General features: G+C 39.8%; 1 protein-coding gene across 2 annotated transcripts in view; it reads right to left on the bottom strand.

Moving 5' to 3' along the window:
* efl1 (elongation factor like GTPase 1) overlaps positions 1-23,267 on the bottom strand; it is a 75,611-nt gene that overhangs the window by 45,628 nt on the left and 6,716 nt on the right. For both annotated transcript variants that reach the window (XM_035155725.2, XM_035155726.2), the window contains exons 9-15: positions 21,151-21,230; positions 19,611-19,747; positions 19,366-19,488; positions 17,216-17,315; positions 4,012-4,157; positions 2,936-3,099; positions 261-396 (exon numbers count right to left, since the gene is read on the bottom strand). In XM_035155725.2, the coding sequence (XP_035011616.1) occupies positions 261-396; positions 2,936-3,099; positions 4,012-4,157; positions 17,216-17,315; positions 19,366-19,488; positions 19,611-19,747; positions 21,151-21,230 (886 nt within the window). The remainder of the gene's footprint in view (positions 1-260; positions 397-2,935; positions 3,100-4,011; positions 4,158-17,215; positions 17,316-19,365; positions 19,489-19,610; positions 19,748-21,150; positions 21,231-23,267) is intronic.

The following is a 23,267-nucleotide window of genomic DNA, read 5'->3' on the forward strand; positions in this document are numbered from 1 at the left end:
ATGCCAGCAATATCTGACATATTCATACTTGCACTAAAAGCTCAATGTACAGAACGCACTTTTTTTAATTTATTTTTTAACCTTTATACGCTTATATTTCTACTCTTGCATGGAGCTATTGTTACAAACACAATTTCCCCCTGGGATCAATAAAGTATTTCTGATTCTGATTCTGAAATCAGATCTGTTTATCTGTGATCCAAATTCTGTCCATTGAAGCAGTGAATAACAGTCGCAGTAGGAGGAGCAGGGAAACTTACCCAGGATGTTTCCTGCAGGCACCTCCTCCAGCTCTTCTAGCTCTCGGCCCATCAGCAGATAGATGCTTTCCATAGTACAACAGGACAAATGAGGCACCTCGCACACATCGTCTGAAGCACTGCAACCCTCTGGAAGCTGGCAGAAATGACACAGAACATCATGTCAGGCGTGAATTGATGTGTGTTCACTGGAGATGGGATCACTAAAGATGGATATCAATGCCAGGTCTAAACAGAGACTTGTTCCGAAGTCACTCTACCCTTTTCTTTGCTTTGGGTCATTACTGTCTTGAAAGGTGTAATTTCGAGGGTTGGATGTGAATACTAGGTCTGACCTGCCTGACTGTCACTGAGGTGCAAAGCCAGAGCCTAGACTTAAACCAGAGAGACCTGAAGTTGATACACACACATATCTGACGACATAGAGCATATCTGACAGTAAGGTCTCTAGTAGGTTCTGAATTAATGATATGAATACATTTGTAAATTAGCAATTTCGTTTGTTTATTTAAATGCACTGTCCCAATTTACCACTTAGCCCTATCACTTGGCCCTACCCCTTTATTTTGTACGTGGCCGTGAAGGGGCTGTGTTTTCCCATTTCTCGATGTGATGTCGGGGTAGTGACCATTTAGCCCCTCAAACACCCCTTTAACTGGAGTGTATTCAGGACCCCTCTAAAACAAAGGGGTAGATGAAAAGTCCTGAATGCTTTACGAACGGACAAAGTGAATCAAGATGTTGACTGCTGCTGACGAAATACTCAAAGCTTGCAAAATAACCATAAAAAATGTTTAAACCTAGCGGAACATCTTAGTTTTATCCAGAAGCAAATTAAAATGTAATTGAACTGCTTTGAAAAGCGTTTAAGGAAAATCGTTAACAGTCATTCGTTACTCTTGTGTCCCGTATATATAAAGTTTGAAAAAAAATCTTCAATGCTAATGTTATAATGTTTTCAGTGTGGGGCAGAAGTTTCTATGGACAGGACTAACATTACATTGAAATTGAAACCGATTTAAACACGCTGACTGTATTCATCAACAGATCAATCTGTCCTGTCTGTCCTGCAGTTGTCAGAGGTGTCACTGTTAGAATGTAGCACTTCATAAAGGGTAGGGCCAAGGGAGAGGAATTGGGACAGGGAGTAAATATATTTGCAAAAATATATCAACATTTTTCTCACTTTGTTAACATGGGGTTTTTGAGTCTAGATTCACAGGGAAAATGTCATTTTTATACTTAAGTCTACAACACAGAGCTTGAGAAAAATGAAGGGTCTGAATACATCCTGTGGTAACTGTTAAGTAAATTGTTTATCTTGTGAGTGGACTCTTTCCTTGTCAAATCCCCTGAGCCAGTTTTTGAGGATTCAAACTTAAAATTATTTATTTCTGGAGCTATATTATAACTGCACAAAACATGATTTGATGCTCTTAAAATCTAAAAAGTGAAAGAAACGGCTGTGATGACTTTCTCTTCTATAAGCTCACCACTGAAAAGGAAAAACACCCCCATGAAATGCTGTCTGTACCTCTGAAGTAGCGAGACTTGGATATCTCTCATAATTAAAAGGATGTCATGTGAAGGACCGAACCATCCAAGCAGCAGTGATGGATATATATTTCGGAATGAAACTATGTATTTTGTTTTACTGTGTCTGATTTGATGATTTCTGAGTTTTACCACAAAATCATATACTGTTAGTAGACCTAGTTGGTCAAGTACAATAACTTCAGCAAATGTGCATGTGTCTGTAAACGCATTTGTACATACGACATTGTGTTTAATTACATTTACAGCCATGGAACAGCTGTTAAACAAAGCAGGCCAAGAGCCAATCAAATAGCTGTTTGGGACAGTGATACTTGATGCACAGTATTTCCTCTAAAAAAAGGTTTTTGGGAGAAAAAAAAGAGAACTGCATTTTGAAACATGAACCAATAGGATTATAGAAAGATTGGGAGCGCTGGGGAAGCGGGATGGATTTATAGGTTAAAACTTTGTCTTATTTTTATTTATTTAATTTTCTTTTTTTCTGTTGCTACACAATAATGTGAGGGGTGTTGATTTAAAACGATAATGAAAGTGGTCAGAAGATGTGTGGTGCACTGCCTGAGGAAATATTTCAATACAAGAGACCTCTTAAGGACAGATAAGATAAAATGTATTAATTTCATCAGTCAATTACAATTTTGGTATTTGAAATGTTAGAAAGTACCAAAAAGCTTCCAAAGACCAAACGTCTCACTTTTTTCATACTTAAGTGAATAGGTTATATATAGGTTACCTAATAAACCTTTATACAAATAAATATATGCTTCTTTGTGAGTTCTTGTGACACTGGAAAATAAATTAAACAGACATGGTTCAGTCGCCAGAATTATATTTCCCATGTAGCTCTGTTTGTTACTATGTGACACCACATTCACAGCGCTTGGTTTGCTTGTAACTGTGAACACAAAACAGATAAAACCTAAAACACAGCATTCCTTTCCTTTGTCCCAACCAACTACACAACTACTATCAAAAATGTATTTACTTTAAACACTGGCGTATCCAACCTAATATTTCAATGGTTAAAAGTTGCAACTTGATTCCAGATCTGTGCAGTACACAAACACAGAGAAGTGGAGAGCAGGTGTTGTGTAGGTGTTGTGTAGGTGTTGGTTTACCATGCGCAGGCCGTGGGCAGGGTCATACTTTGGTCCTAGCACAAATATTCTCTGCCCTTTCTTGACCGTCCCGCTGTAGACCCGGGCAAAGGCGACAAAGGTCTCCTTCTGCTCCTCTTCCTCCTCTGGCTTTGAGTCTTTCAATGTCAGACTCTCCATTTTAGCTGTGAGAGAAACAACACAGACACAGACAGTGTTCACATGAGAGTCTATGTAGCTGGTCTGTCCATGCATTCATGTTAGTGCATGTGGGTCCCTCCCTATGAAACTCTATGAAGCAGATGTCTCCACCTCCAATCAGCTGGGATGCTAACACGACAGTTGGGTGGATAACACTGACTTTCATGTCTGTGCTGACATCTTTCAGAGACACAAGCACTGTAAACACTACAACTATTCTCTATTTTTATACAGTCTATGGCACAGGTAAACTAATGAAGCTAGCCCTGCTAATTGCATGCAAGCCACCATGCAGGATAGCAACTCTGGGTTGTTTTAAACCTCACTTCATCATTAATATTACCATTTGATGCAGGCATGGCTCAGGAGGTAGAGAGGGTTGTCTACTAACCAGAATATTGGAGGTTCAATCCCTACTCCAGTCTGCATTCTGAAGTGTCCTAGGGCAAGATACTGAACCCCAAATAGTCCTTAATGGCTGTGCTACCAGTGTATGAATGGTGTGTGATAGAAAAAATACATGAATTTGTATTAGAAATCACCTTTCCCTCTGTGTGTGTCTCGCATTTGGGTTCACTAGTCCAGTATCGTAACATGGAGAAGCATTTTAAAAATACAGTCCAAATACAGTCCATTTGATATTGTTACATGATATGAGACCCATCTTGGACACATAAAGAAGTGAGTGAATATCTCTAATACCTCAACCTGTAGCCACAGTTAACTGTCAGGTTTTGTTATTTAAAAAATGCTTTTACCACAACCTGTCACCCATTGGCAATATCAATCCAAAATATTTGTACTAATCTTTTGTCAAGCTGTTCTGGGTTTGAACAGTAGAGATGAAAAGGTGTGAAGATGGGAGACAGAAACAGTGAATGCAGAGAAAAGCTTACCTGTGCTGATGCCTTCCTGTGGCACACGCCCTGTGTGGATGAGCTCTTTGTTGCTCTCTGTTGCTGCCTGATCAGCTGCCATCCTGTCAGCGTGTCTCTGTCTAGCAAGCTCCCTGCGCTGGGATAATTCCTCCTGGGTTAACGGTCTATGCAAGCACAAACACAAGCATGCATGGGCACCAACACACAAGCATACACACAAGCACACACACAAAAATCTATTTACAACAAACACATCTATATACTCAGAGTGGGTAAAAACAACTTAATTCTGCCTTCATTAAATCATTATATTATCAGAATTTTATCTTTATCTTATTTTAGCTTGAGATCAGAGATGCAGTGTGATGAGCAGAGTGTCTAATGAAATCCTCCAAGTAGTGGTCTGTGGTTGTAATGTTTATCTCGTCACGGTAGCGTTGAGCAGAGGTGTGGACTCGAGCCAGACTCAAGTCGCGATTTTGATGACTTCAGTCTTGACAAAATCAATTATGACTCCAAACTTGACTTGGACTTTAACACCAATGACACAAAAGATCACTTGGACTACACCTCATTTACTTGTATTGACTTGACATATTTCAGAGGTAAACATATATTTATCTCAGGGTTTCCACTACATTCATTTTGCAGTGAAGGGGCCGTGCTGTAGGACCCTGCCCCATGTCGTCCCTCCTCACTCCTCCGCTGAACTGCGCTCACTTTACATGTTAAGTATAAACACCAACACTAATCAGAATTTATAAGGATCTGAACAGTACTGAAGTTTACTTTGTGTGTTACTTTGTGTTTGATTCGCTCTAGAGTTTATGGGGCAATTATTGAAAAACATTGAAAAACACGCACTCAGTTCACCTGCTACACACAACATGACTCTTGACGTGCACAGCCAAGACATCAGGTTTTAAGTGACTGGAACAATCTGGAATAATGATCCGACATGATCTATAACTAAATAGATCTTGTCATTTCTGTTTGTGCGAAGAGCGACAGAGATGGGCAGACACACACACTGAACTCCTGCAGACAGAAGATTTCCTCCCACAGATTATGAAGCGACACCCTGTTGAGCCATGAATGAATTCAGCAGGTTATTATAAAGATCAGTTCTACTCAGATCATGATCCAGTGCTCCACTGCTAGAAATTCTAGACAAAACACAAGGTCTTATCATAACGTGTGCAACTATTTCCTGCTGGAATTCTCGAGTCAATCCTCAAGAGAGTGGTGGCTGCTGCCACTGGTCGTGGGAAAGTAGTGACGTGTTCATTAGCTGTGACTTTCCTGTGAAATTGAGAGTTCTCCACTATTAAATCTTTGAACCATATTATCTTCCTTTATGTTTTCAAAATTAAATCTCAAGGAATCAAATGTGTAGTCAGTTCACCTGTATGAGTGATTTGAAAAAGTTCTTAAAATAGAAAGAAAAAAATATCAATCCACTTTTTTCTCCATGGTGGGCTGTTTAAAAGATAATCTTTTCTCCTGTTTAATTTTTATATATATATATATATATATATGCATACATGCATACATGCATACATGCATGCATACATACAGCCTCCCTGTAAAACAGTGCTTTCCAATAAACAGGAATTTTTCCAAATTCTATATATGTAACACATATTTCAATAATCATTCAAGTTAGCGGCTTCACACTTGATCTGTGTATTGTTAAGGCCAAGGACCAGGTAAGCCTTCAGACAAATTAGATAACTGGAAAACCAGTCATCAATCCTGATCAGAATGGCTGATGTGAGGTTAAGTAAAGCCAGATAATGAAAATATATTCTACATTGCACTTGCTTCATTGTACAGACTTCTGGATATAGTGTAGTCGAACATACAGGTGCTGAAGCTGAGTTTGTCAAAAGGACACTCCCTCCCTGATCCCTTACAAAGATCAAGAAGCACGAGAAGACAGGAGAAGTGAAAAAAAAAAATTCAAAGCTGTGTTATGATTTCGCCAATGACAACTATGACACACACTAGGGCTGCACGATATTGGGAAAACATGCAATATGCGACAACGCTGTTGAATTTTGCAATGATGATATGACTTGCAATAAATAAACGAATTCTTAAGTATACAGTGTTAGTCTTTCTGCTTTGGTTTCACTGTTAACATAGACCCCATACAGTAAGTGGTCTATGCACACACTGAAAAAAAAGCTGTATTTCTATTCCAAAAAACATGGTTTTATAGAAAAAATTCCACCTGTCTACAGACGCAGGGACCACTGAATGCTCTAAAGTCCGAGGGAGAAGGCGAACAATCCAGCCACAGCCACCGCAACCAAGTTCGGGACAGACACCCACGGAGCCATGCCCAGCTCCACTAAGTGCACTTACACTGTTCATTTTGGGTCTTTTCATACATGTTTGTACCATTTTTTCAGTTTTTACTAGCTGTCAGTAATTTACTGCTCCTCTCTGTGTCTCTATCATTCGCACTGCACAAAACCACATCGTGGCAAAATGGGCACACCGACCATCTCCTTCGGCTCCATACATTGACTAAATTTACAAAGTTGTTCTAACCCAGTCTGCGTTTACACGTGTCCGTTCACACTGTTCGTGTGTGTGTGTGTGTGTGTGTGTGTGTGTGTGTGTGTGTGTGTGTGTGTGTGTGTGTGTGTGTGTGTGTGTGTGAGAGAATATGGGTGAGAGAGAGAGAGGGGGGAAAAGAGCGAGAGGGACGGCTGATGAATGCGCTGCTATGAAGAAAGATTTCACTCGTTAAGGAAGGTATCAATCATTATGTGATGACCAGTGTTGATATTCCGGTGTCAAATCAACGTTTAAATGCCCCTCCAGTTGACATTTTCAGAAAAAAATATTATTATTGGCATCCTTAAAAAAAAAAACAGAGTGATCCAATTATAGGGGAATGTCACTTCTGTCCACAACCTGGAGGATTCTAGTGCCTTCTCTTCAAGAGAAACCTTACCTGGGAAGTCACCTCTCCTCAAGGGCAGACATTGACAGTGAGGTACATCACTGCATTTGCTGTGCCAGTGTGGCTTTTACAAAGTTTTTTAACATAGTTTTTTAAAACTCTGATCTGCTTGCTAAGACCAAGTTCCTGAATCACAAGCAAAACACTTGCAAACACTTATATGGTGCAGAGACATGGACTAGCTACAGCAGGCATAGACAAGCCCTGGAGTTCTACCACCAGAGCTGCCTGTGAAGTGCACTAACATCAGGGTCCTTGAGGGAGCAAACATCAACAGCATTGCCACCACAATCATTAAACATCAGCTGAGATGGACAGGACTAGGGGTTGGGGATATATTGAATATACTCAATGTATCGCAGTTTGTACCAGGTGCGATGTATAAAATGACTATCTGGCGACCATTGAGTACAAATTGTCAAGTGAATGTTTTTAAGCTGTCAGCATGAGTTTGAGTTTCTCTTCTCATGCCCCTCTCACAGCAGACAGCTCACTCCCCCGCCCATCCAAAGAACTCTCCTGCGCCCATGCGTATTTTTGTATCAGAGAGCAAAAGAAAGTGAAGAGCCCCAGCGAGTTTACCAGAGTTCAGAGTTACTGATAGTTTGTTCATATTCTTCGTGAACACTGAACCGAAAGAATCAGTTTACAAAGATGAACTTGAGCGGCGTTCACTCCAGCAAGAGTGGACGCTCGCGTGTGAGAGTTGACGCACGCGCGCACGCGAAACAGAGGGAGGGATAGGAAGGAGCCACATTTCATGAAGACAATCTCCGACAGGCTGCCAGAATCAAACAGCAGCAAAGAAAGGAGAGAGTTCACACCAACCAAAAGACCATTCCACATTCCACTTCCAGCCCCCCACATCAGTGCCCACACTGCAATATAATTTGTGGTTCCACAATCTGCCTCTTCAGCCATCTGAAGAGCAACAAGTAGGACCCCCCCCAGGAAGAACATCATACTCAACATTGAGTGACCGCAGATGATGGGTGCCTGTGGGGGCGCAAGTGAGAGCTAGAGAAAGAGAGCAGGGGCAGGAGGAAGTGAGTGAATCAATGTAGTGTGTGCACCTCTGGATTGAATAGGATTTTACCTATTTGAAAAATTACCAAACTTTATGAGCTGTTATGTGGTGTTGTTAAGTGTTGACATTGTGGCAGTGGCTACAAACAAATCAATGTATGGGCACTAAGAAGAGTAAACATTTATTTGATTGATGGTGAAACTGTAGCAGGTGAGAGGATTTCAGCTGAGAATGCGGGCCCTCGGCCACATGCATCCAAGAACACCTCTGACTGTAGTTGTGTGATAGGATGTCAAGACTCAGTGAGGTCAGATTTGGGTACGTTCACACCTAAATGTAGAACTGTCCACTTGAGATCAAATTACTCAGGATGAATGTTAATACCAGGTCTGAACAGGGTCTTAATCTTTAGCCCACTTTAGGCACCCACTAGCTGAACGTCCTGAAAGGACAGCCTTCTTTGACTGGGCCCGCCAATGGTTTCTTCCTTTTTTCAGCCTCCAAACTGGACATATTTTTGCACTGTGGTGACTGTGAAGAGTAAAAGCTCCCTCATTAACTGAAAGAAACCTCTAGAACAAGACTAGAACAAATATTGGTGAACATCTGACTCGGCCGCTTTTTCACTTGCTTTCACTGAAGGAACAACACCAGTCTCTAAGGTGCAATTAATAACTGATTTCATGTCAAGACTGACAGCAGGCAGTATATCTTAGATGTATGTATCGAGTGAATTATATAATTTGAAAATCATGTCCATTAATTCAGTATTATGGTTAGAGCCATTCACAACAAAACATACAAGTTTAAATAATATCTTTGAGTTTTTTAGAGCTCAAATTAGAAAAATAGTTTGACCTTGTCTCTTTACCAGCAGCCTGAAATGTTAATGTGATTAAATTGAGAACCAGATCTTAGTATGACCTTTCAAATGTGTAGCACCTTTAACAAGCTGATTCAAGCTAAATGTTTAAATAGTATACAGGAAATGAAATAAATAAAACTCAGACTACAGGGATCTATATAAAAGAACACAAAGTGGAGGAACTTGAAACTTCAAAAGAACCAATACACAGGAGAACACGTTATCTTTTTTAGGATAAGATCAATGTCACAACCATGACCCAAATGCTGAGGGAGAAGAAAACAGAAAAAATTATAGGAGGGAGGCCTAAATCAATGGGACTGTATCATTTGGAGTTAGTCAAGTGTCTGCAGCCAAGAATAAGTTCAAGCAGTTAGGAGTTCTAAAATCATTACAAATGAAGGACGTATTGGAAAGGGATCGGCAGACCACATTTAGAGCAGGCTACATAACGGAGAATTGAGGAGCAGTTCATTAAGTGCAGTGAGCTCCTATTTTGACCACCCCTGCACTGGTGACAGACTGGACTTTAAAAACACAGAAGCTGACAGGGGGAGCTATTGTATGAGACCATGTGAGGAACACTCTAGATTCGAGCATGAGTGTGTAATCTGTTCGCTGTGGTGGACAGACACGAGAGCTACAGAACGGCACATCCTGGAACAGTCGGTCGAGTTGGAGCAGCAGATCCTTGAGTTTGAAACCTGATAAGATACAGAAAGGCACTGCATTTTTTTTGCCAGACCACAGTGTAAGACCACTCAAGCCAGCTTTTGTAAGCCATAAACACTTTGTGCTAAATCTTGGCTATCCAGGATTACAAAGCTGAATCACTTTAAAGTTAGTACTGGCCTTACATAGTGACATGTTGTCAAATCAACAGAATCTTTATGTAATCTGCTGACTGGCTTTTCCTTCTGTTTTATTACTGTCGGAAATTCGTACATAAAAAGTGATATCAATCATTAAGAACGCATTTTAAAATGATAAATTTCATTGTATATGATCCCACCTGACATGTATTGCAACAGTGGCCCTGTATTGGTCAATGGAGAATGCCAAAAACATGAACTCAGTTCAGTGGCAAACTTTGAAGTCCCAAGATACATCAGAGACGGGCTGTAAAAATAAACAAAGCTATCCCTACTTTTCCTTTGCTACATGACCTGTGTGTTTGTGTGTATGCAGTGTGGCCTGTGTGTGCATGTGCAGTGTGGTCAGAGTGTTTGCGTATGTGCGCATACTCTCTTCAAAAGGACCACAGTGACTATAGCAACACAGCTGCTCACAGCAGGCCTGAGTGACAGCATCCAAAGAGTTTAGCTCCATGATCACAAACCACTTAAAACAGCCCATAATTTGCCCCTGACAACAGCAGCAGCCATGCAGACGCACTTGGACTGATTGCACGTCTCTTTTGCATAAATTGGTTATAAATGGGACCACAGGCTGAATTCAGGATTCCAACAGAAAACCACAAAAGAGCAAACCTCGGTAAATGATGACCTGGCTCCAAGAACAAATAACTTGTAAGTGACTTAGAGCTTCAAACATATGAGTCAGCTGCAGATTAAAGCTCAATCCTCTCACAATATTTCCTCCAAAACCCAAAAGAAAAACTAAGAAGCAGACAGATATTGAAGTGGGTAATCAATATGATGTGATGCACTTGGACATCTAAATAAACACTATGCTATGTAATACATACAAGTCTTCATACTTCCCATTAGACCACAGCAAAGTCAGAAAGTGTTTTTTTTGTTCGTCAGGAGGTTGAATCAGTCGCTCATTGGTAATAATGGGAATGCCAGGAGTTGGTTTTTGGCCTAACATGCTGTGGTTATGAAGTAATGGCTTCCAAACACTGGAGCCGGACCATTGCAACCACAGAAAGACCTTTTAACATTGTGAAAAGGGAGGAAAAAGTGTGCTGGAAAATTAAACAATATACTGATATTAAAGCTGTCTGCAAAACACACAGTTTTTTTTTACCACTAAATTATTTTGATGGAAGAGGTTTTCCATTCTAGCTCTAGCGTCTGAAAATGTAAGTGAGCAGTGATAATATTCTTTCTAAAAATTCAAATGAATGTCCCATATATAGTAGGTTGAGTGTTAATTTTATAAAGCTCTAAGTCATAATGGAGGAGATTCTTCTCACTGAAGATATGTCGTCACTAGAAAGTCCTCCAGGTCTTGAAGAGTATGCTGATTGAACCCTTCATACTGCAACGCTCTGAGGAAAGTACTGTTTATATGTGCATAGAACCCAGGGGTCCTCTGTGTTCAAATCCAAAAAGAGTCATCAGGAGATCTGGGATGACTCTTGAGTGTAACCCCCCGCCTCCATTCCTATCAAATTTGACACAGCAGATAATTTGGTGCTATCGCAGTTACCCGAGGGGAGTTATCATATCCAGCTGTGGCTTAATTGGACAGATGTGATGTTACTTAGCTTTAAACAACTGTAACTGTATAATCTGTCTCCAATTTGTAATAAGCACAGTACACAATTTATGCACATGAAAAAGTAGCAGTAACTCTGTTAATTAAAACTCCTGACATGTTAACAGGATTGGTCAGGGGTCTAACAGTGATGAATATTCAGAGTTTAAATTGAAACCAGACAGGTAAGATCTAAGACAAACCTTCTGTTTAGCCAGTGAAAGCATTTAGGACATAAGCTGTCCTTAAGATGAGTTATGAGCCCCATCAGAGCTATAGGTCTTTTTTTTTTTTACAACCTCAAAGATAGCTAAGTCACAGGAATTCTGTCAATGCTAATGGCAACCAGGGAAGACATGAAGCCAACAGTTGAGTTTACATCAAAATGTGACCACATTTCAACAAAGTATTCAGAAAATTGGCTAAAGAAAATGCAAATGTATGATAATTTCCACACACCACTGTTATGCAAATTTTAGATGAGATAAGATGTAGGTGGCGCTAGTCCTCCACTCAAGTGCAATTATGATTAAAAGTGTGAGGCAAACAAAGCAACAACAAAGGGAAACCATGAATGGCTTAATGTCATGAAAGCTCGGTGATGGAAACCACAGTATTTTTGTTTCCCATCAATTCATGGAACAGTGTCCTCATTGATCCGGACATGATATTTTCTGCCGGTACTGTTTTTACTCTTCTGGAACAGAAATAAGAGTTTTCTTATAATTTTTCAGATCCATCAATTTCCTTTGCACAGTGCAGTCCCATTTAACATTCATCAATGCACCAACTCCCGAGAAAACATTTTTTTCAAGATAATTTTTTTTCCATCTGCATTTCCACTCAGGTTTTTCTGATGCAAAATGTGAAAATGTGTATGAAAATGTAGATAGATAGAAATGCACCTAATAATTGCTGGTAAAATGCGCCTGGTTCATGTGTGCATATGACAGTAAAGCTTTATAAGGCATTTTAGTAATTGATCACACTGTAATTTGAGTTTGAGTTAGACATGTGAATGTGTTCTAAGGTTATAAGATAAGATAATGATCCTCTCTATTTCTTAAACCTTGCTGATGGTGTCACACAGTTAACCCAACTGTTGACTGCAGACTCCTCTGTAGGCAGTTGTGGCCATGGGCTGCCACACAGATGTCAGCAGTGTTGCTGGGCAAAATAAAATAGAAGCAGTTGGAAGCTCATTAGACTGATTTTGGACAGGCTTTTTCCTTCCTGGCTCATAGTCTGAGATGACCTTTCTTTCCTTCTCTCTTTCACATATCTGTATCTCCACCTCCCCATCCTCTAACCCAGCTCTGACAGCCTGTCTATATCTCCTCTCCCCTGCTTGACACTCGGTTTCCCTCTGAGTGCTTCAGCAGAGTCTGCAATTAGGATCAAGTTCTGTCACAAGAGGGGGAAGGAGAGCAGAGAGCCAGTGGGCTGAAGTGAGATCTTTCCACTCTGCATTAGATGTTCTGGAGATCAAGAAGCTAATGCCTGGAGGGGGAGTACAGGGTTAGCATGAATGCTAAGCTCTGTATTTACTCTGACTTTCAAAGTTCTGAATGACTTCAGATGTTCAAGGTTTGTTTTGCTTCATTAAAAATATATCCTATATATATATATATAAAATAACACTATAGTGTCTAAACTCATAGATTAGCATTTTCAGGTTAAATAAGGCCTCCCAGTCCTCAAAAGATGTCTGCTCATATTCTATGAATTATATATTACCATGAAATCCTAAAAATGAGTATTTGTATTTCTGATCTCAGTATTTCAGGTTTTAATTCCTGGTATTTACAAATTAGGACAAAACATGTTTTGTTGGATTGACAAATGAGAAGAAACTCTGGTGTTTCTTGTTTTTCATGCATTTCTTTTTTAGATTAATAGTTTAATCATTGAATGCCTCTGGGTGCCTGCTGTTGTTGTGGGTTTCACCTGTAAAAACTGTGTTTTTGTTCTTAAAAACCATGAAGAGCAGAGAGTTGTAAGAATGTAAGAAAATCAAGTCATTTTCAAGCAGAGAAAAGAGGGAAAATCAATCAGAGCTGTTAAATATTGGCAGATCCACTATAACAATTTGGAATGTCCTGAAAAAGAAAGGAACTACTGCTAAACTGAGAAACAGACAGTGAGTAAGTCGGCCAATGACAACATCAGTAGCTGTTGACTGGAACATTGTGAGAGCTGTGAAGACAAACCCCAAAGTAGCATCAGCAACATATTCCGCAGGACAGGCTGAACGTATCACCATCGACTGTTCAAAGGAGACTCTGAGAACAGAAACAGAGGCCAGACCACAAGATCCAAACCACTCATCAGCAGGAAGAATCAGAGGGCCAGACTGGTATATTTAAGCTGCAAAAATTCTGGTACAAAGTTTTAACCTCTACTAAAATGTTGGTACGGCTGAAGTGGTCAGAAACAAAGAATCCGCTCATGATCCAGAACATACAACCTCATTGGAGGTGGTGTCCCGACTGCTTCTGGAACAGGCCATTTCTTGTTTATTGTTGATATAATGCATGATGGCAGCAGCAAAATGAAGTCAGAAGTCTACAAAAAACATTCAGTCTGCCATTTTATTTTGATACCATGTTTAGGTTCTATGTCTCTTCTTTTTGTTTTACGTTTCTTCTTTTTTTGTCTTGGCATATGGTTGATGATATATCTATTCACCATTTCCAGTATTCATTATCCACATATAGCTAACTTTTCTCTTGTACTACCGAAGGTTTATATGAATCATACATTGACAGTTTCCTGCTGAAGAGAGTTTTAAATCTTAAATGCAGCTGAGGCATTTTAGCTGCTATTCCTCATTAGAGGTAGAAAGACAACAATGAGCTTTCTCTGACCCAATCCTAACTCACACATGTGCTTCACAGGCCAGGCCATTAAACCAAAAACTGGGACCTACTCTGTGATGACTCCCACACACCAATCTCAGTCTCCTGTAAGCATATGTTTCCAGTGAGAAATGGCAGCAGTCCACTCTTTGCTGTAACATGTCATCCCTGCCTTTTTAATGTGAGGACGCTTTGCAATTCATCCCACCGGAAGAAGTCACAGATCTCATCTCACAGCTTCATAAAGGGCTTGAAGACAGAATCTGTGACACCCGACTTAGATTAATGAGGCACACACTGAAGCGGGGAGCTGTGTGATGTTTGAGTGCAATCAGATCCTAAAGCCAGACAGGCAGGCCCGGGCAGACGAGGCCAACTCCATCTATCACTGACAGTGGAAGAGTCGGGGGGTTTGTGTTTTATCCTCTGCTCACCTCTGAGAAGGACACAAAGATCGGGGAGGGCTAATAACTATGTCCTACTCAGGGAGATAAAAACCACAAACCATTCCTAAAAGGTAAAGAGATGCAAATACTAAGAACAGGTCCAGACTACCACTTCAACATCCAACAGTGAGACATGGGTTGTGTCTGGACTTTTTATATAACTGACTTCATTATTGCCTCCTTCTGATCTTAACAAGTGCTTCATAACTTGTCGTTAAAGGCCTCACATTAACTGCTATTGGCTTCTTTAAATGGCAAATTAAAATCCACAACAGTACCCTCCAAAGCTTTGTGTTTTAACCAGTCACTCCTAAATATGGAGTCCAATAGCTCTGACGTCTGTTTCACATGGTCTTATTGAAATAAATAGTTGTTTATTGAAACAAATCCCTCTAAAATCAGTGGATTAGAGAAGCCTTATTAGAATTAGGGATGTCGGTTTAACGATAACCACGTTTTCATAACCGTAAGAATTGTAAAAACTACGATATCTAACTATGGTGTCCTGCCTCTCGTGAGTCACGTAATTTGTGTGTGCCCTGTGCGGTAAGATCTTTCGCAAGTCACGTTTTGTGTGCGCGAAGAGGGAACTGATGTAACAGCCTTATTTCCACCAACGCTGGACAAAAAACTCCATCAGAGGAGTTCACAGCGAGAGGAGAATCCGTGTTTACTTTCGATTTCTGACTAGCTCTGAAGCAGCGGCTGACACACCGCTCTCTCTCTTCCTATCAACCATTGTAAAAGTAGCCGAGAGTTTACTTCACCTATACTAAGAAGTAATAGCATAATAAGGACGAAGGATGTTTTCACAACTATTCACACTTAACTCCCAAAACAGATCAACTTCCGTCGGTGACCCTTCCCAATAAAAGTCCCAAACAGATACACTGCTTATGATGACAGGAAACACAAATTCACTGACCAACCTTCCACAATAAGGCAACTAAATCAAATAGCTTACATAAATTACTTTTAAATAGCCAAACTTTACACTATAAAAACTAACAGTTTTTATAACTAGTTGATGATAATAATAATAATAATAATACATATTTTAGTTCAATAGCTATATTATTAGCTATATTATTAGCTATATATTGCTTGTTGTGTCTTTTTCCTTCTATAGTATCGATATTGTGGAAACCGGATATTTCCCCTGAGCCTGACAACAATGTCGATATCTAATTTTAGTTTTTTTTAACAGAAGTTAGAAAAATCTGATATTGATATGTATGTTGCCAATATTCAATACTTCACAGGAACACAATAAACAAGAGGATTACTTCATTCTGATTATTGAGGAAGAACATTTTACAGATTTTTACAATAATTTCTTTTCACCTACTTGCCAAAAAGTTTATAGATATGCATATGTTGTTGATGAGCTACTTCTGATATTTTGGCAAATTGATCAGCCTAATTCTACTGGAAAGCCACACACAGTGTTTGTTGATTTCAATTACTATAAAATGTTTAAAGGCAGTTTACAAAGGAAGTGTTGGTTTTCTCATATTCTGAGCCAATGTGTGCAAATTGTCACATTTTTATTCGATAATACCTCACCTGTGTATTTAAACATAACATTTCTTGGTGATAAAGCAGTTTGTGTTTGTTTTACTTTATTCATCTGCAGTTTCAAGCTTTAGGACTGAAGATTCATTCTTAACCACAAATCTTTGCAGGTTCCATTTGCTGAAGAAGGCCGTCAGATACAGGACAGCTCTGTGACTGGCTGAGTAGGTGGACTCTACATTCTCTTGAGTTGTGTGGTAAATACTCTGTTTGAGCAGCAGAATACAACTAAGTCCAGCAAACTAAATTGCAGGCGAGTGTGTTAGGGTGCGTAGACCAGAACAAAAAACACTGCTACACCGTCCGCATTGTGTATACATCACATCATTCAACAACCACAGCTCACACCAAATGCACCACACAGACAGAAAAAAGTTAGACTTCAGTATTTGGGTGAGTGACCAGAATAAAATTGCTACTTTACACAGGAACTCAAGTCCTGGGAAATGTTGCGTCCTAGTCCCAACAAGTTGGCCTGCATCAAAATGCTTCCCATCTGTGACACCAGTGGGTGTCAGCTGTGTCTGATGTGTAACACATTATGCTCTGGATTTCGTTGGAACAACTTTCAAACACAGAAGCCTTGGAGGCACTTGGTCTTGTGTGGATTGTTTGTAGTGATAAGGACACTCTTTCTGGAGATGCATGTTGCCTGACTCTACTGGGGTGGAGGCAGAATTGTCCGAGAAAGATCTGAGACCATAAGCATGGAGAGGTAGCACGAGAGGAAGGTGACAGATTGTTTGTTTGTCTGGTATTTGGATAAACTAACCATTCAAATAAAATAATGTGTGGGTACTGCAGTTAAAGCAGTGATTTGACACTGTTATAGCACATAGAATGGTATTGGTAATGTATTCATGAGCTTGTACGTCACAGGTTGTGAGTAACTTCAAGCAATCTCTCCGTCTTTAGGTCCAGGACAGAACTGACATACTGAGCATGCCCACAGCCCGTGACATGAGGGAAGAACAGGAAAGCAGCACCATCTACTGACAACACTGTCTGTGGACACACATTCACAATTACCTCTGTCTGTTCTGAGGCAAGGCCTTGGTGTCCACAGCAAACATCTTGGACACAAAGACGATAACTGGAGAATTTTCTCCACTGGAACACTGTAGGAATGCTGGAACACAACCAAGAGGAGGAGAACGAGTCAAACACACATCTGAAATCACAACACAGAAGGCAGATCAAAGCCAAACTCATGTTCCAATGTTTTAGCTGCTTCCAATACACAGAAAAGCAATGAAATACCTAATCCAAACATGGTATTCATTTGAGATGACGCACACATCACAAATACATTCAGACAGTAGGCAATAATCTAGATTTTTTGTTCCTTTTTCACACTGATGATTAAGGATTTACTGCAAAATATCTTTTGACATAGCAGCTAATTCCAAAATACCTTATATACTATTATCAGCCAATCAATCCAAGAAATGCCAGGCAATAAATATAGCCCCAAAAAGAGCATTAAACATTGCTGTAAACGGTTTAAAACACTGTAAAAATGTGGTGTTTACAAATGTGTACCTTGGAATTTTGTGACAGCTCCGAGTTCACAAATTGTGATGTGTTTGCTGATGTACTCAGAAATGTCAAAGGACATGGAAGTTAAATTTTCATTGGATGACAATATGTTATTTTAGACAGAGATTCTCTTCACAATTGTATATGTCTTTGCATTTCCTACATTATGTTATCTAACTAGCCTCTGTGACTTCTAAAAACCATGTTGCTGTTGCCTTGCAGCAGTGTTCTCACAACTTAACCACTTGAATGCCAAGGACACCATGCAGCCAGATCGTTACCTACAAATTTGTAGGCAGCAAAAATGCAATGCTGAAGATACATCTAACGCAAACATTTTTTTTTTTTATATTGCTGAAGATATGCAATGTTTAAATTTGTAAATATATCTCATACAGTGAAGAGGTATCTGTTAAAGGGGGAAGGCCTTAGCGTGCCGCCCAAAGGTGCCCTTAAATCAAACACTGTTCTATACTGTATTAAAAATCCTTAAGATGAAATTAATTTATTAAAAGTATTAAAACTTAACAGGGAGATTGTTAAGATAGTTATTGTGATACAAGTTTTGCACCATATGCTTCAACTGAAAATAATTTACACTTTTAATGATGTAATTTTAAATGGATTTCTATGATATCATGTAAATAAACTTTAAAGTAAATAAAGTAATTGAATACTTTTTGAGAGCCCACTCAACTTCGACCCCCAAGAAAAAATGGAATTTGAAGGTTATTAATTATATTGCACTAAATCTTGCAACTCATCAGATATAATCTAATTAGTTCCTAAAGTTCTGTTCATCTGTGGGAAGAGAAAGGAGGTACACGAAGGCCTGCCTGCCAGCCACACACACACACAGGACTTCTGGTGCTGGGAGATCTCTGATGTTTGAGTCAGACAGATCAGAGCAGTTGGTTGGTGAGATTTGATCAGCCTCTAATCAGACGATTAGGGACTACATCAGGGATGGGAACCCTGAGCGATGCAAATAGTTCTAAGAACAAACTACCCTTCTAGAATGTGGATTTTTATTTTTGTGCTGTCTGTACCTGTGAAAATCTGACCTTCTCGCAAGGCTGCCAGAGAAAAATACATGTTTTGCAGTTAAGTTCTTCACACCTGCTTCTTATAGATATTGTCAGTTTTGACACTGCTAAAATATTCTCATCGAATTTCCAATATTTCCCTTAAACAGGCTTAGGGAAAATCAGCTCAGCACTTATTGGATCTGTAATAAATGTGATCTGATCAGCATTAGGTCGCAACAGCTCTTCATAAATCCAACACTGTGCAGTGCCATTATTTCCCATTCGATATAAAATAATTGATGCTGCATTGAAGTGCCAAGTGGGTTGATGATAATATTGAAAGAACTGTGTGATATATATAGCCCCTTCAATGCATAGTGCCAAAATTGCATGGTTTTAACAACCAAGGTAGTAAACACTTGGCTTCTAAACATTATCACAATCACAAAAGAGTTTAAACATGGCTCAGAGGTGATTAATAGTTGACAGTAGTCATTACTTATGTTATGGGAAAACAAATTCCCATGAGGGAACTAAAACAACTTTGAGATTGTTGTTTACTGCATGATACCCCACCCTCTTGTGTGTGTCTGTGTGTGTGTATACATATACCTCTTTTTAATTCCTGAGTTTGTTTGGGCAATGAGTCAAACCGTCGTGCTCCAACACTCATCAGTTTCTCCACGCGCTCTGCTGCGATGTCTAAGGGACTGGGAAGCTTCTCACACACCATTGCTACAGTTCGTGTTAAAGAAAACTACAAATGAAATGTACAAATATCTCCAAAATACTCAACTGAGGCAGCACAACAAACATAAGAAGTGACAGCAGAGCATTCAGTTTCTGTTTCAGGATACAAAGGACAGCTTGGGATACCGGTAACCACTGGCTGCAGATGGCAGCCAAGAGGACTTTGGGGTCAGAGTGACGAGAATCCCTGGCCATCACCTTTACCCCAAGTGATGTCACAACCTTCTCCACCTTCTCCGCGTCCCTGGTTACAGAAACATGACAGACATCTTTACAGTGAGACCACAGGGCATAATGGCTTCTGACCAGTTCTTGCTCCACTACATTCATATCCTGCAGCTACATTGTGCCAACAGCATGACAAACAGGTGGTGGTGTGAGCTTGGTGATATAGTACTTACCTACAGGGTTAGTTGGTGAAATACTGTAATCTGTGAGTATAACACTCAACACACAAGCAGCTAGGAATTTGATAGTGTTTGTCACAAAAGCTCATAAGAGAAATGGCTTGCCAACTGTGTGCACACTAACTAAATCCCACAGAAATTCAGCATATAGCAAGGTTATATGAAAGTAGAAGATATATTTTTATATATTATAGCTAGACTGAGGATATCAGCGGACATTTAGGCTAAAAAAATGGGGTAAATGAGCTCATTTCGAGTCTAATTCGAATGAGAGCAGTATGGAGGCATTTAATGTTTTTTTACGTTTTAAGAAGTAGTCGCCATTAACTTCAATTGTATTGGATTTGGCTGCAACAGTGTTTACCCCTGAGACTCCAAAAGTGTTTTGTGGACTCAAACACTTCACCCACCCTTCCATTGGTAGACCACCTCCTCTTTTCGTGATGTTTTCCCATTTCTGCTTTCAAACCATTCGTTTTCTCTGGCCTGAATGTGCCCTTTTCCTTTACAGGTAAGTGTACTGCTGAGTCCTGACTGTCCAGTGCTGTGCCAGTATTTCACATTATTTAGCTAGGCCGTGACAGCCTGCTTACACTAGATTCTGGTTGTGCCACGCAGTTAAAGTAAAGGCCTTAGTTTTCCGCACACCACATTTAACTGCATTCACATGCTTATGCCTTGGTGTTTTGTACTTAGGGTGGACACGTTTCTCAGCAAAGGAGAGACAATTCCTCAGGTCAGAAAGAAGCCATCTAGATCATCAGACATACATAGACCATCACTATGCTGGAGTCGCGGTCTTTGATTCATAAGCAACTTTCAATGCAGTCTTTCCAACAATCCCCAGGCAGCGTAACACCCATAACGGCTGTGTACACACTAATAAACTTTGGTTAAAAATCCAATACTTTTGATACGTTGACATCTACTTTCTATTTCAAGTCAACAAAACTGAGAACTTTGGAAACGTTGCTGTTCCCATTTTAGTTTCATAAGTCTGGGACTGCATTTTAGTTTTGACGTCATAAAGGTAGACTTTTGGAAACTATGACATCCATGTTGGCTTCTTCGTTGGGATTATCAGTTGCAACTCGACTACATAAAATTGAAATAAGACAGGTTTAGATGTTACACACCCTCTCAATTTACACATTAGAATTCATTCAATTAAGGAAACATTTAAAAGATTTAGTGGATCTAAAATATGAGAGTGTGTTTCAGGCTAGTATCTTTCACCCACCTCCGAGTGACAACTGCATCATATAAACTCCAAATGTTATCCAGCACGAGCTGCACAAACAGTGGCTTCTTTCCTTTGGCCTGCAGCAAAGTAGGAGACAAAGAATATACATCAGAATGAATGTGAGATATGAGGAAAGACATGACTGAGCATTTGTTTTCAGTAGAGTTTAATGTTTGTCTCGTTTGACCAGAGATTATTTTCCCATATGCTCTTTTTTTGTCCAATTCAGGAGTTTTATGTATATGTCAGTTACTCAGCCTCTCCATCATAAAGGACTGATTGATGAGTGCTGTTGAGACACTGGTCCCTCCTGCAGGGTCTCTCTGCAGGAAACGTCTTAAGCTCTGTTAGAATGACCATTGAGATTGTTCCAAAGTTCTTCATTTTCACAAATGCACCTTCTGGGAAAACTCAATTTTAGAAATGGATTTATATCTTTGTCCAGATCTGGGTCTCACCCCAATTCTGTCTGCCGGGCGCTACATCAATTAGGAGTCTGTCAGGCATATATCAGAATAAGAAAATACAACAAGCAAAGTGACGAATGCTTATCACTGATTACTGCTTGCATTGATTAGCTGATGACGAATGCCAACCAATATCAAAGTTTCAAATGCAAGGTTGCTCTCTTAACACATTTAAATTAACAGACATTTTAACTCTTTACAACTGTGGTGGGCAGAGAAGCATCTCAGAATTACCAACACATTCAACCTTGAGGTGGATTCTCTACAACAGCAGAGGCCACGTCAGGTTCCTCTCCTGTCAGTCAACAAAACAAATGGGTTGTAGTGACACAGACTCCCCAACACTGGACAGTTGAAGACTCAAAGCCTGCTCTGGATTTCTGCTGAGACTGCAGATGGCCGAGTCTCAATTTAGACTCAACAGCATGAATCCATGAAAACAACCTGCCTTGTAACAACAGTGCAGGCTGCTGGTGGTGCGATGGTGGGAGTCAGTGTCTGACACAGTTCAAATTGTTCATCACAGTATCAGAGAGGCCCAATTTTCAACACTCTAACTAAGTGGTTGTTGTAACACCTGCTGTGATCAAACTGTTTTCTTTTCCATTCATTTCTTCATACATAAATACACCATGGAGACGATCAATAAATAATCATAGTCAAACACACACTGACTGGCATTTAACACCTCAGCCTCACCTGTCTGGAGCCTATCACACCCCCCCTGGTAAGTATAAGGTGAGCTACACACAAAGATAAGTAAAGAAACCACAATCAAAAGATTAAATTAGGATTCTGGGTTACTGCGGACCTCACCTTCTATCAATATGCATAAATACCTAAGATAAATGCAATAGCTTGACAAATGTAATCTAGCACAGCACACTTCACCCATCCTCTCTCACCTTGAGTTTTCCGAGCCCCTCCTTTCTCAGAGACCTGACCATGCAAACCTGTTCTCCCTCTCCCTGATGGACCAGGGCCCTGTACTACGAAGCGGATTTGCCCTAAACAGGTTAACTTCAGGTTAAATTCAGGGTTTCTGGTCCTACGAGGCTCGTTCACTTCTTATCGGGGTAAATCACTATGATAACGTTTATTTTCATTTTCAATGAAATCTATTTTGTTTCTGTGAGTAACTGATGGTTAAATGTTGTCTATGTATAAACTGAAAACATATTTTCTCAGGATGTGAATTTGAATTATTCTAACTTATAACTGTCAGTGCACATCACAGAGTACTATACATTTTGTGCGTATCTTCTGGTATAAATAAAGTTTGTCGGATTTCTTGGTTCTCCTTCCCTTACTCCTTACGGCTTCTCCTTCACATCTTTCCTTGAACTTGTGATGTATACCATCAGGGTCAAGGAATAGTGGTCAGGAAAGAAGATTATTTTGACTTTCCGAATGCAGCCATCAACATATTCAGGTGATCAATTAGCTTGTTGATTTAAAGGGATAGTTCACCCAGAAATAAAAATTTCACAACCCCCCGACATTCATATTCGACTTGTAATGAGGTAATTTTAAAAACAGTGTTTTAAGCCAAAATTTCCACTGATATCTTTTCCAACGAGGTGCGTTTAGGGACTGTCGGACATGCTAACATCCACTAGCTTAGCAACTTCTGGTGGACTTTTAGGC

This window comes from Hippoglossus stenolepis, chromosome 1 (genome assembly GCF_022539355.2).
Source record: "Hippoglossus stenolepis isolate QCI-W04-F060 chromosome 1, HSTE1.2, whole genome shotgun sequence".
Taxonomy (NCBI): Eukaryota; Metazoa; Chordata; class Actinopteri; order Pleuronectiformes; family Pleuronectidae; genus Hippoglossus; species Hippoglossus stenolepis.